Source organism: Pleurodeles waltl, chromosome 6, assembly GCF_031143425.1.
Source record: "Pleurodeles waltl isolate 20211129_DDA chromosome 6, aPleWal1.hap1.20221129, whole genome shotgun sequence".
Lineage (NCBI taxonomy): Eukaryota > Metazoa > Chordata > Amphibia > Caudata > Salamandridae > Pleurodeles > Pleurodeles waltl.
In genome coordinates, this window is record NC_090445.1 from 953,447,207 (window position 1) to 953,462,097 (window position 14,891).

The 14,891-nt window shown below is 43.0% G+C and overlaps 1 protein-coding gene across 2 annotated transcripts in view; it reads left to right on the forward strand.

Moving 5' to 3' along the window:
- ADGRA1 (adhesion G protein-coupled receptor A1) overlaps positions 1-14,891 on the forward strand; it is an 869,330-nt gene that overhangs the window by 738,133 nt on the left and 116,306 nt on the right. For both annotated transcript variants that reach the window (XM_069239771.1, XM_069239772.1), the window contains exon 6: positions 6,465-6,560. In XM_069239771.1, the coding sequence (XP_069095872.1) occupies positions 6,465-6,560 (96 nt within the window). The remainder of the gene's footprint in view (positions 1-6,464; positions 6,561-14,891) is intronic.

Below are 14,891 nucleotides of genomic sequence, written 5' to 3' on the forward strand. Positions count from 1 at the left end.
GTTCAGCAGTGAAAAAGTGCACAGAGTACTAAAGGCAGCAAAAATGAAGTTCAGCACACAGTTAAAACAGGAGGTCAGAAGGCAAAAAGTCAGGGGAAACCACACTAAAGATACCAGGTCTAACACAACTGTATAATGTATAGTAGACATACATTTTATGAATGTCTAATATTTACCAGATCATTTTGATCCAACTTTATACCGTTGTATGCAAGATAAGCCTGGCTCTGGCATCTGGAATGGTCACACTGGGGGCTATCCACCACAAACATAGGTTGTTTTCCATTGGATTTATACTTTGGCCTAGATGGTTAAGGCTGCAGGTTGTTTCTTAAAACCAAAAACCTTTGACATTTAGCACTGCTATATTTAGTATACAACTCTGAAGTGAAGCCCATACAAATGTAAGGTTATTATTTGTCTAAGTGTACTCTCATCAACGATAGTGAAAGATTATATGCAGAAGAGAACATGCTAACACCAATGATGACTAATATAAACCGATACTCAGTTACTATGCACACAGTGATTTGTGTAGCATTCAGTGCCACAAGGCTTTCGGAGTGAAGCAAGAGCTGTGCAATTTCTTGTGCTACCTGAAAGGGAGAATCTAGGGTACAGGGAGGCAATCTCTTTGTGTATGACGTATTTAAGAAATTGGGCTACTGGTTGGGGGGTGAAACTCTTCTCAAGCAGAAACCACAATTCCTGTCAAGCTGAAGTCTCAAGCAAACCCCAAATTAACCTGTTCTCAAGTCTCTGGTAGCTTGGCACAGAGCAGTCAGGCGTATTTTTGAGGCAATGTGTAAAGTATTTATGCAGCACTTCAAACAGTAATAAAATGGAAAAATACACAAAAAGGATTCCACTCTAAATTACAAAAGTAGAGTGCGTTTTAAAAAAATAAAACAAAACTAAAATAACACAAATCCAATCAGTAGATCCAGAGATATGCAATTTGAAAGATTTAGGTGAAAGTATCCCTGAAAAGCCCAAGGCACCACTTATGGCTCTCTGGTCATGCGAGACTGGGAAAGAGTCACAGGTTTAGGCCGACTGCAATGGTGCACAGGTCAGACACCGGGAACAGGTTAGTCCTGCTAAAAAGTTACCTTCTCAGTCCAGCACAAACAGTCCTAATTGTGGTGGAGTGGTACAAAAGAAGCAGGGCAGTGTAGCAGACAGTCGTCAATGTAGCGTAAAGAGGCATGATGTCATGGACAGGAATTGCCGTACCTAAAAGATTCCGTCGTTGTCGTGAATGGTCTGCCAGTGCTTTGCGGTGGTGCTTCCCGCAAGCGTTCAATGCGTTAACACAAATGGTTGGGCTGACGGAACTTTGCATTGGTATGCTTTCTGAGGGACAAGGTTTCTGTGCCAACTGGCCGTTCGCGACCACAAAGAGCCCAAATACTTACATTCAGCTTCTCTTAGCCCACACAAAGGGTCCACGACCTGACGGAAGCCACTTGGAGGTCAGGGGCTTGCTTCAGCTGGATTTAGGTGCTGGTTCTGGTGGTTGGGAGACTGTTATGTCTCTATGGCTCTAAACAGGAGGCCAGCAGACTAGGCTTTGGAGTCTGGGGTTCAGGTACAGGTCCAAATCTCTCTGACTCGGGAAAGAGGCAGGAGTGCAGTAATCCAGCAAGGCAACAGTCAGTCAGGGCAGTAGTTCAGAAGGGCAGTATTCCAGCAGAGTGGCAGTCCTTTCAGCAGCACAGCAATCCTTTGTCTTAGCAGAGTCTCCACAGGTCCGGAAGTGTACTGATGATGTGGTGTCTGAGGTCCAATATTTATACCTGGTTCTTCCTTTGAGGGGTGGAATATTCCAGAGGCTTCCCTTTGAAGTCCACAGGCTTTTTACCCTACTTGCCCTGGCTCAACACTAATTAAAGGGGTTATGCAGTCCTTTGTGTGGAAGCAGGACACAGTCTATTCAGGTGTATGCAGTGCAGGGCTGTGACAAGCAGTGCCCCCCCATCCTTCAAGTGATGGTCCATTCAGGCCCATTTAAGCTCTCCATTGTGTGTGGCATTATAGCCGGTCTACAAAAAGCCCAACTGTCAGCTACGTCCACTCATGTGACACAGAGACAAGCTGCAGGCACCAAATGGCTAAATATGTCTCAGGCCTGCCACTGCAGCTTGCAGTCCTGGTTTAAACTGCCAATTTTGCCTGGCAAAAAAACTTTTTGCCAGGCCTAAAACTTCCTTTTGAATACATATATGTCATCCCAAAGGTATGTCTTATTCAGCCCATAGGGCAGGAAGCAGTATAATTAAAAGTTAAGGAATGTGTTTAAGTTTTAAGTTTTACCTGTCTTGGTAGTGAAACACTCCTACATTCATTTTACACTACTGTAAGGCCTATCACTTGCCTTGGATAACATTTGGTTTCCTTAATATGCTTAGTAAGTGCCAACCTTTTATTGGGCAGGGAAAGGAAAGTCAAGTTTGAACTCAAAAGAACTGTAATTTAAAATCATTTTAATGGTAAAGGTGGATTTTAAGTCACAATTCTGAAAATGCCACTTTTAGTCAGTTGACATTTTCTTGTCCTAACCATTTTGTGTGTGCTGCCTATGTCCTAGGACTCACGACTGTGAATAGCTTGGCAATTGACCTTTGTGTGTATTCTTCCCAGAAAGAGAGAAAAAAGGGGGCTAGGTATTAACAGGATGGTCCATCTTGACAGATTACTTGGACACTTAGCAAGGGAAGGGAAGAACTTTCTAGATCCAGATGTAGGGGGGAGTCTAGAAGTTTCCTGCCCTTCAAAGATTAGTACTGTGTATAAATATTGGACACACAGACCAGTTCTTCAGTAACTCCTAGACCTGGAAGATTACAAAATAAGGACTGCACTGCTCTTTGAGGCCTGCCTGGTTTCCCAGAGTACTGCCCTGCTGCTTCAGCCCTTTCTTGTTCCAAGGGGACAACACTGCTGTTTTTGGCCAGCTTTGTTCTTCAGAGGACTGCCCTGCTGGAACCCTAGGACTGCTGCCTGGCACCCGCCTTTTTTTCCAGAGGACTGCCATGCTACGTGAGGCCTACTCTGCTCTCTGAGACGGAAGACTTGACCTGCTCCCTTCATTTTAGGCTAACCTGAGTGACTTTTAGGGTTAATTGGCCGACTTCTCGTTCTGAGCTACTCCGACACAACAAGCTGCAAAGGACTCCCTGCAACGGCCCAGCTGACTTGCTGTAACTATACCTGCAACTGGGCCTGCCTGAGCCCTGATGGCTTCTTCTAAAATGAGTTCCTGATCCCTAGGAGGTGTCTCCCTAGGTCCTGGACCTTTGGCTGACATCAGGGTGCACTCTTCTGGAAGAAAAGGAAAAATCCTGAAGTTTTGGGCTGTTTTCAAATGGGCTTGTTCATATAGAAACTCGGCCACCCATAGGTACACCTAATGCAAAGTTCTGATGAACCTAACTTTTCAGGTGACAGTGACCACCAGTGATGACCAGCAACGTATGATCTACACTTAGTGCAACAGCCACAATAGCCCAGGGTGACCACCAGCATGAAACTCCAGCAATGACAATTTGTGACCCCTAGCCAGATCTTTGTACTACAGCGATGACAGTCTGCAATTCCAGAACTTCTCATGATGCCACAGCAGCGATCATCCATGCCACTGTCCCTGCTCCTTGCAACTTCCTCTAAGAGAGCTGAAGTCTTTGTGCCAGACTTTAAGAAGGCCATTTTTTCAAAGGCCCTATCCTGGTCCCTACAAGTGGCCCACACTCCAGTATAGTCGGCCTGAACTTGTGACCTTCCCCTGGTCTAGCTCAATCAGATGACTGTAAGAGGGGCTTTGTGCCTTTAGGTGCTATATTTACCTAAAACTGTAAAATGTAATATCTCTGGTTCTACTGATTGTATTTTTGCCCTTCTGGCATCATTGTAGTCACTAAACTACTCTATGTTTCTAAATTTGTTTGGGATTTTTCTTGTGTGATGTTTTTACTTTATTACTGTTTGTGTGCAGCATAAATACTTTACACTTTGCCTCTAAGTTAATCCTGATTGCTTTGTGCCGAGATACCAGAGGGCTTTGCTCAGGTTAATTTAGTGAACTTTGTGGCTCACTCTGATAAGGATTGTGGTTTTTACTTGAGTAGGGCTTCCACACCCACACAGTTCCTGGCCCCAGGCCCTGAGCAGCAGCATCATGAGGAGGAGTTGGACAACTTTCCCACAGGAATTAATTCCATTGCCAGGGCAGGGAGCAGGGTGTCCCCACACAACCTGTCCCCTGAGAAAATAGTGGGCAGAAAAGCTTAGGGGGAGTTTAATCTGCATCTGTCAACATTGAAACGTCCCCAAGGACCCAGTGCTTAACGTTGTTGTGGGCAAGGATATTGACAAGTGGTTTGAGGCCTTTGATATTCCCTTAGAGATGCACAGGGTCCCTGACAAGGACTCAGGAGCCAGTCATTGGAGGCACATTCCCAGTGAAGGGAGGGGTGCCCTTTTAGCCCTTTGGGACGGTAACAGAATGAAGTAGCCCCTTGTCCGGAAGTATGGTCTGACACCTGAAAAGTATAGGCAAACATCTAGGGACAGGAAAAAGGGGCCCCAACAGTCCTGAGTGGATTTTGTGATCAATTTTGCAAGGAATTCGATAGTTGGGTGATTGCTAGAGAGCACATGTTCAGCAATTATTTGGCAGAGCTTCACCAACACCAAGTGAATAATAAGCTAATTGACCCCAGGGAGCTTGTTAAGGAGGCAGACCACTGGCTCAGTATGAAGGTTCACAAGAAGTGATCTGGGTGAGAAATCACCCAAATGGTGGACAGGGTTTCCAACAGAAGATATACGGTGTAGACAAATAAAAAACAAGGAATTTTTTAAAGGCCCCCAAACCAGCTCTCAGTGAAAGGATTCCCAGTACCAACCTGGTCAAAAGAAGAGTAGGTTCCCAGGAAAGAAGTCAGGGAAATTACATCCCAAGTGTTATGAGTGTTACAAGTATGGGCACCCGAAGGGAGATGTTAAATGCCCCAATAGCGTACAGCTCCCCACTGGTGGGCAGACAACTGGTTTGGTTATTGTACCATTGGCAAGGATGTTGTCCCAGTTAACATGGGGGTTAGAGGAGTTAACCTAGTATGCCTAGGTGACAAGGAGATGATGTCAAAAGCCCACATGCCTTCTAACACTTCCAAGTATAGGCAGTGGGTCACCATCAATGGGCAGCGGGTGGAAGCTCTAAGCGACGCTGCAGCCAGTATGACGACTGCAAGATGTCATCTGTTGTCCTCAGAGCAGGTGTTGAGAAGGTAGGTTTTTCCATAGGACTACCCTAGTTACTATACCCAGCCACTGATCTATTTGTGGTCAGCCTGAAATCGTGACTTTCCCCTGGTTATGGCCGCAAGGGGTGTTTTGTGCTTTTTGGTGCTATATGTATCTATAATGTTTACATTGAATATCTCTGTTTCTACTTGTTAAACATTTGTTGTTCTGGTATGATTGTATTTATTAAAAGTAAATGGACTATATTTCTAAATTGGTTTGCCTTTGACTACTTTGTGCCAAGTTACCAGCTAGTTAAGCACAGGTTAAGTGAGTGACTTTTGTGGTTCACCCTGACAAGGATTGTGGTTGTTGCATGAGTAGGGTTTCCACCTACTCAAGCAATAACCCAATTTCTTACAGCTACTTTGTTTATATTTGCATTAAGGATCACAATTGATCATGTTGTATACCATATAATGAAGTAGTATCATGCTTGCAGTTCATATGGTGTGTTTGTTGTGCCCCATTCCTATTTTGTTGGATCTGCAATGATATACCCGGTTGGTGCAGAATCAGAGGCCTAGCTGCGATCGGTGCAGCAGCTGCAGTGGCACCAAAGTCGATTGAGTCCTGATAATGAATGTATGTTATTTCACGAACAGCAGTCACAGGGATCAGTTTTCTTGCTTGCAGCAGGGCCCACACTTGCTATGTTACTGGGCAGATTACATACCTGCCAGTCAACAGAGCAGTTGTGCCCATAACAGATCCGTGAGACAGATGTGGGGGTCTCCGAGTTCGAAATGTACAAATATGTCTTTATTTTAAGCAATTCCTTTAGTCGAGACGATTCAGAGACACTTTCTTGCTATGACCCAGTTTTCTGAAAATGAGAACAAATATCACTCAAAAAAGCGCAATAAGAATACAATTGAGTTATGTCTATGGTCTCGTTGTGAAACGCAAATTTGTATTGCCATCAATGTATAGTTGTTTGATGTGATATGTAACTCAAGCGAGAACCCACTTTTAAAAGCAAGAAGCAGATTTGTGCTGCACTCTCAGTGTAATACTGTAAATATAGAAACAAAAATCCTTTAAGTTTGTTAATGAAAGCGCCGCAGTTGCAGTGAGTCCACCACGTTGCCACAGAGAAATGTGTACAAGTCACGCCCTTCGACTACACAATAAGAAAACTCAATGTCTTTCAACAGGTTTTACCTGATCAGTGGAGGCGTTCCTTTTATTATCTGCGGGGTTACAGCAGGAACTAATATTAAAAACTATGGGAGTGACGAATCTGCACCATAGTAAGTATGATATTTTTTGCTACAAGAATTTACCATGTTTATAAAAAAAACAGTTGACCTTTAATATGAAAGAAACTTTTTTATATCACTTCTGGAATTATGTGGAACATTATGTATTCAATTATAGGAGCTCCTCAATTGCAGATTGACAACCACTATTTATGCCTGTTTAAAGCATTGTTTCTTATTTTTTATGGATTTATACATAGTAATTACTGCTTAGCTTGCTGGGAAATGTGTTTAATGTACAAAACAGGAACATTTTGTATTTTCTATAAATGACAGCTTTTACAAATGAAAAAAGTACCGGAGGCACACCAAATAAACAAAACAGCAGAACAGGAATTATTGTTGTTGTTTTTTTTCTTTCATTTGGCTTGCAATTCGAGCAGAGTAATATGCTCGTTTTTGGTTTTGCGGAGTCATTCATCCTAATACATTACGGAAACATTACCTCTTTGTGACATGTGGGGACACATATAAAAATAATATTTCTGCAGGATTTATCAAAGATTAACCCCTTCGCTGCCAAGCCCCCCTCCCGTGCCAAATTTGCGTCCTTTTTTACTAACATCCTAGGAATTCTAGAAGTGCTCAGAGTTTGTGCGTTCCCCTGAAGTAGACCAAGAAATTAGCTAAAATACAGCTGAAATATATATATATATATTTTTTTTAATGGAAAAAAAAAAGGCTGCAGATGAAAGCTTGTGGTGTTTTCCCTGAAAATGGCATCAACAAATTGTTTGCTGTGCTAAAATCACCATCTTCCCAGCTTTTAGGAACAGGAAGACTTAAATCAGAAAACCACATTTTTCTAAAACAATTTTGGCATTGTACTGGGACATACTCCATTTTTACTATTTTTTTGTGCTTTCAGCCTCCTTCTTGTTAGTGACAGAAATGGGTGTGAAACCAATGCTGGATCACAGACTGCTAAACATTTCTGAAAGGTAGACAAAATTCTGATTTCAGCAAGGGGTCATTTCTGTAGATCCTTCAAGGTCTTCCTACAGAAAGTAACAGCTAAAATAAAAAACTATTTAAATTGAGATGAAAAAAGACACATTTCTGTCAACATTTTCTTCTATAACTTTTTCCAGCTATGGCAGATTTTTGAAAGCAATATACAATTATGTCTGCTGGTTTCTTCTGGTAGTGGAGATGTATTGGGCTTGTAGGTTCATCAAGAACCCAAGACACCCAGAGCCAATAAATGAGATGCACCTTGCAATGGGTTTTCATTGTATACTCGGTATACAGCAAGTCTTTTGGTGAAATATAAAGAGTGAAAAATAGGTATTAAGGAAATGTTTATATTTCCAAAATGGGCACAAGATAAGCCATTGAGAAGCCGTGGTTATATGCACATCTCTGAATTCTGGGGTCCCAGTACTAGCATGTGAATTACAGGGCATTTCTCAAATAGACTTATTTTTTACACACTGCCTTACATCACAATAACATTTGTTCTTCTTTTCTGTATTTCCTCAAGTCCCCGATAAAAATGGTACCTCACTTGTGAGGGTAGGCCTAATGCCCGCGACAGGAAACGCAACATGGACACATCACATTTTTGCATTGAAATCTGATGTGTTTTTTGTAAAGCGTCTAGCTGTGGATTTTGGCCTCTAGCTCAGCCGGCACTTAGTAAACCTACCAAAACTGTGCATTTTTTAAACCTAGACACCAGGATGGGGTAACTTGGGGGCTCTCACCAGGTTCTGTTACCCAGAATCCTTTGCAAACCTCAAAATGTGGCAAACAAAAAACTTTTCCCACCCATTTCGGTGATAGAAAGTTCTGGAATCTGAGAGGAGCCACAAATTTCCTTCTACCCAGCATTCCCCCAAGTCTCCCTATAAAAAATGGTAACTCATGTGGGTAGGCCTAGTGCCCACAACATGAAATGCCCCAAAACACAACATGGACACATCACATCTTCCCAAAGCAAACTGACCTGTTTTTTACAATGTGCTTAGCTGTGGATTTAGGCCTCTAGCTCAGCCGGCACCTAGGGAAACCTAGTAAACCTATACATTTTTTTAAACTAGACACCTATGGCAATTCAAAATGGGGTGATTTGTGAGACTCTTACCAGGTTCTGTTAGCCAGAATCCTTTGCAAACCTCAAAGTTGGCAAAAAAACACTTTTTCCTCACATTTTACGCTTTACGATCGGACTGCAGAAATGCTCAAAAAGACATGAAAGGAAAATCCTTTCCTTTGCTTTCATGTCTCTCTGCCCGCCCCACCCCGATCGGAAAAGAAATGCAAGCATTTCTCTTCCGATCATGCTTGAAGCTGAGCTTCCAGTGTGATGGGGGCGACCTCTGATGAGGTCAGAGCTTGATTGTGTGCAGACGTCATCAGAGGTCACAGAGGGGTGGGGGGGTTAGAGGTGGAAGGGGTAGCGATTCCCCTTCCATTTCTGCCCAGGGAATGGGGGATGGGAGGCCGTGGCGACCCAGCACTGCTCCACCGGGCGTAAGCATTGTGGCCTTGGCGCCAAAGGGGTTACATCTACTTCAAATGCATAGAGTTCATTTGGCCGTCTCATTGTAAAAAAAAACAAACTGTATAATTAATAAATAATGGTCATTTTTATGTTTTATTTTATGGCAAAGTCATTCTTTTCAAGATGATTCTTGGGGTTGAGGATGGCAGAATAAAAAGTAAATCCCAACTACAGGACCTTCATGCCTGATTGAGGCTTCACTGTACATACAAGAAAGAAAGATGTGCTTATTAATGCATTTCAATGAAGGTTTTTTGTGTCATGAAGGTTTATTTTGTGTGTTAATGACTGTGCATACTGAGTGCTAATGTTATAATGTACATGAGTGGTGTTGGTGTTCCTTGTCTAATGGAACATTTTCGCCGTCTTTCCTGGGGTGTATGTCGTTAGCTGTACAATTAAAACAAGGGCACTCTCACAGCTGGTCATTGCTGTGTGGCGAGCAGCTGTACAACTGCAGACAATTTCTGTAAATGTGTGAAGATCAGTGCTAACATTACGTTATTTATGCTGAACTGTAAAATTATATAAAACCTTTAAAGCTACAAATTAGAATATTATTTTATTTTGTGGTATAAGGTTTTTTTCTAATTTATCATTTTACGGAGAGCATCTGCCACAGCCTTCAACCCGAACCATAATATACAAAAAACAAACATCATTTCATACTAAAAGTTCTGGAACTGTCCCAAAAGTTAGCTGCTGTTTCTGGGCAAAACCAACCACCTGATGTACTGAACCACTGTTTTTTAATAACAGTGCTGATGGAAACCCCCATGTCGCAATGTAGTGAATGGCACTTCAAGTTTTACAACCCTGTTGCCATGTTTAACGTTTTATCAGTCACAAGATAGGTACATGGAAAGCAGGCATGTCCCTCCTCAAGATATATATCTATTTCCAAAGCAAAGTTATACTTAGGTCAGAGTTTCCATAAGCATAGCATTAATTTTTTGCTTATAACTTTGGCACCATTTGATAAATCTTGACAAAACTTTCCAAAAAAGTTCATCCACCTCAGCTCTTTCCTGGAACCTTTAAGAAAAATCTTGATATGATAAACCATGACAATTTACAATTTACTTTAATTCAATTACAATGCAATTAATTATGTAATTTCAATCAACTGATCTTCATTGTATCATTATTCAATAACAGCTAATTGCAGAACTAGACCCATGTATCCCCCAGGCATGAAGTTACTGGTAGAAGTCATTGTACAAAAATAAAAGTGGGGGTGTCCCTGTTTGGCACCGGGGCATTCCCTAGTATATATATATATATATATATGTATATATATATATATATATACATATATGTTAAATATGCCGGCTCCTCCAATGCCTCTTTAACTGTGGCCACTGGCAGGGATCCGGCAGGCCCAGGTGTTCCCCCGTGGTTCCCTATAAAAAAAAACAGTGGTTGTCCCGGGAGGTGTAGTGAATCCACATTAGCTTTTATTGGGAATCAGGAGATTAGCTTAACACTTTGGCCCATTGGCCCTGTTTATAGTTATAAAAATGTTTTGATTTGCATTTTCAGTGCCACTCTGTGATTCATGTCATGTCCCTTTCTCACTTACCTGTGACAGGAACATAATGTACAATTGTTAGGGATTGTTTACATAATTGCCGCCACAAGTCTACCTCCTTAGCAAATGTTTGGGAACATACCTGCATCAGGGTCCTACATGGTATGCCTAACTGCATCTCACACAGACAGGGTTATCTGAGGGATTCTTATCAGATGCCATCTACGCCATCTATGCTGCACGTCACCTTGCTGCAGAAATCAGCCTCTGTGTCACCACGGCGTCTGACCTAGAGACCTCATTCCAAGGTAACCTGGGTTGGGGGAGCTTCTCATGGACATGATACTGGCAGATTAGGGTTCTGACACCTAGCTCTCCTTAGGTTAGAGATTATGAGGCTCATTATGACCTCTGCAGTTGGTGATAATGTGGCAGTAGTACTGCCAAGAGGCTGGCACCTATGACACATATGGCTCCAGCCAACCTGCCAATATACCACTCCGACTGGCATGTCGGTGTCAGCCACTAGGCTGGAGATAACAATCTCCAGCCCGGGGCCGCTATTGTACCGGTGTAGGCATTTTGACCTTGCCTACTGCCATGGTTTTGTGGCATTCATAACGCCACAAAAACCATGATGGCAGGCCCTACCAGTGACGGAGAATTCCTTCCCTGTCGCTGGTAGGAGGCTCAACCATCCCCCAAACACTTCCCAGAAACCCCCATCCCCACCTCCATCCACGCTCCCCCCTTTCCGATCCCCCACCCCTCCCATTCACGCACACTGGGAGACACACACCATGCATACACACACTCACTCACACAGGCATACACACATTCATTCACACATACATCCATTCATTCTCGCACACATCCATACACATATTCACACTGACACACAGACACACATTCACATTTCCATTTATACACACATTCTCCCACATGCATACACACACGCAAACAACACTAAATGCACATTTGCATTCACGCACACACACACATTCACGCACACACCCCCACACACATAACAGCCCCCAACCCGCTTCCCTGTTGGAAATCCTGACCTACCTGCATCCGGCAGGGGACGGGGTGCTGCCACCACCAGCAGCTCCACGCCAGTAGAACACCTCCAGGCTGTATTATTTGTCATAATATGGCTGGCAGCAGTATACTAGCGTGGCACTGCTGGTGGTAGCAGCGCCACCTTAACACCATCCACCAGTATGACTACAGACAGATTTCCACCCTTCTTGTGACGGAAATCGAGTTGTGGTAATAATTTGGCAGATGGAAATTAGCTGCGGCGAAGGTCTTTTGGCGGCTGTCGCCACGGTGGTAGGTGGCATTTACCACCAATCTCAAAATGGGGGACTACATTCTCTAAACCAGGGATTTTACATTTCATGTTTATTGAAAGATGGTGGGGGACTTTGTATTCATGACTTTCATCTTCACAATTATGCTTGTTTTTTTTTTCATTATCCTAATCATTGCAGCTCACGCATTTTACCGTAGGTTTTCAATAAACCTTTTGAAAACTCTCCTGCATCTCCTTCATTGCCTGTGTGTGACTGACACTTATAATTAACATGAGAAAAGGGTAGCTTCTGTCCCACCACGACTACCCTGATATGTCGCACTGTAGAGTCCATGCATAAGGCTGTCAGAAACCACCTTTTACTGTTTGGGTATTTGGTGAGGCACTGCTTGTGAGCCGGGAGGGTTGGGCTGACAGCTGCAACATGTTGTAGGAGTGGCTTAGTCACCTACAAGCAAAAGTGCTGTCATCCCTAAACCAGCAGTATTGCCTAGGAGCAAGAGTCCAACTACTACAGAGGGCACAGGACAATAAGAAAAAAAGTTTAAGAAGCAAAGATTATGTAATGAGCAGCTACAGCGCTCAGTTATTATTCACTGACTCTTCAAGGAGCACCCCATAATGCCCTACGAGGGCTATTTACATTTTCTTCGGCACTCCAAACAAAAAACACAGTAAGTCTCATGTATCATTGAATAAATGGCACCAGGAGAACTTATTGTACTTTTTAAAAGCATTTCCCAAGCTGGAGATTTTGCTGTACAGCTGAGAATGCAGCGCCATCAGAGCCTGACTCCATTCAATATGGCATGAAGATGTATAAAAAAAGACAATAATCCTATTGTGGTTGTTTTTTTATTGCATTTTTGGGGATGAAAAATATTAAATGAAAGAGTCAAAGACATGTTAATTTTGTTTTTGTTTTAAACACCTTTTTCAGACTATTTGTTAGACCTGATAGCCTTGAGGTGGTCTTCCCCCAAATTTTTGCCTGCCTCCCTCCACTTTTCTGAACTCGTTTTTGCTGGTTTTAGGACTCTGCACACTTTACAACTGCTGACCAGTGCTAAAGTGCTTGTGCTCCCTCCCCTAAACATGGTAACATTGGCTCATGGTAACCTATTGAAAACTCTCCTGCATCTCCTGTGTTGCCTGTGTGAACGTGAGAAAAGGGTAACTTCCGTTCCACCACAACTCCCCTGAGATGTCGCACTCTAGAGTCCATGCTTAAGCCTGCCAGAAATCACTTTTTATTGTTTTGGTTTTTGGTGAGGTACTGCTTGTGATCCAGGAGTGTTGGGCCGACAGTTGCAACTTGTGGCATATACGCCTATAAACAAAAGTGCTGTCATCGCTAAACCAGCAGTCTCGCCTAGTAGCGAGAGTTCAATTACGGCATAGCACCACCAACAATGGTGTTTTGGCACTAATTTACGGATATCCTGAATATATCTGTCTCACACACAGCAAGTACCCTACTAACATTACACGAAGACGTCCGTGGTCTTAGGGTTAATCCTCTTCAGCTGAATAGGGAGCACCTATTTAGGCTGTAGGTTGTTTAAGCTTGAACTCCTAAACAGACTTTCTTCCCCTTTGGTGTTCCATCTTCGCACCCATTATTAAACATGGCTAACACCATAGACATTTCAGAAAATGTCAGGCATGCATCAGTTAATACAACATCTAGTAGCCCATGCTTAACAGACGAGCGTGGAAATGTCACATTTATAGTGGAAGCTCATGAAGCTTACCAAACAGCAACATTCCATTCCTGGGACAACTTTCCAGAAGAGGAAATTACAACATGCACATTTCACACATACCAAATTGCAAACGTATCACAGAGGTACCAAGCAAATCAATATCTAGAGATACCCCTTTCCTAGCAAGAACATCAAAATTAGTTCAATGGCGCCCTTCCACATGTAATACAACCTGTGAAGTTAAGTCCCATAAGTAATGATGGACCAACGTGGCCAATGTTTACCGCATATACACCACATCCTGGTGTACAGGCACTGCAAGTAGCTGATGTATGCACACCCTACAATGAGTTAGTACAACTATACAGACGATTACTCCAATTCGGTATGTGGACAACTCCAGCACAGGCTGCACCAGCTGTTCACCAATTGGCTGTTACCGGGATTAACCCACAAATTATACATTTTATCATGGGCAAAGTTCCCACAGAATGTGAGAAGATTCTGTTTTGGATAGCACAAAAAACTAACCAGCTGGAAGCAGTATTTCCCTATATGGGAGCCCAAGATAAACACAGAATTCTCACAATATGCTTGCAATTCGGAATGTTTCCCTCAGTGGACGACTGCACCACATGGGTACAGTCTTCGCTGACATTTACACTACCAAGCATGGTACCTTGACACTTACAAAAACAAAACAAAGACAGATGAAGTCAGAGAGCAGACTCTCCAATTCCAGAGAACTCCAAAAGGAGATAAAGGGCCTCATTTTTAGTTTGGCAAACAGGAAAGCCTGTCTGCCAAACTCTCGACAGGGTGGCTGCTGATGTAGTGACGACCACCCCGCCAGAACTGTCAGGAGTTTCCCGCTAGGCTGACAGGCGGAAACCAAGTTTTCCAGCTGTCAGCCCAGCAGGAAACAGGTGGCAGCATTGTTTCCGGCTTGGAATCAAGCCGATGGCAATGCTGCCACTGCAGGGTGCACCAGCACCTTTGCAATCTTCGCAGACAGTGAACATTGCTATGGTACTGGGCAGGGGGGCTATAAATACTCTCAACAGATATACTGATTTGGGTTCCTCTCATTCCTTTCAGGGCACACCGGTTAGATGTAGTGAGAGAGTGGGCCAGTCAGAGCAATGTCCTGACTACGTGAAACAGTAGACTTACAGCGATCTTCAGACAAGAAAGAAGACAAATCCCCACAACAAAAGCCACAATTAAAAAAGAAAATGGTGGCAGCAATTTCAATTAAACT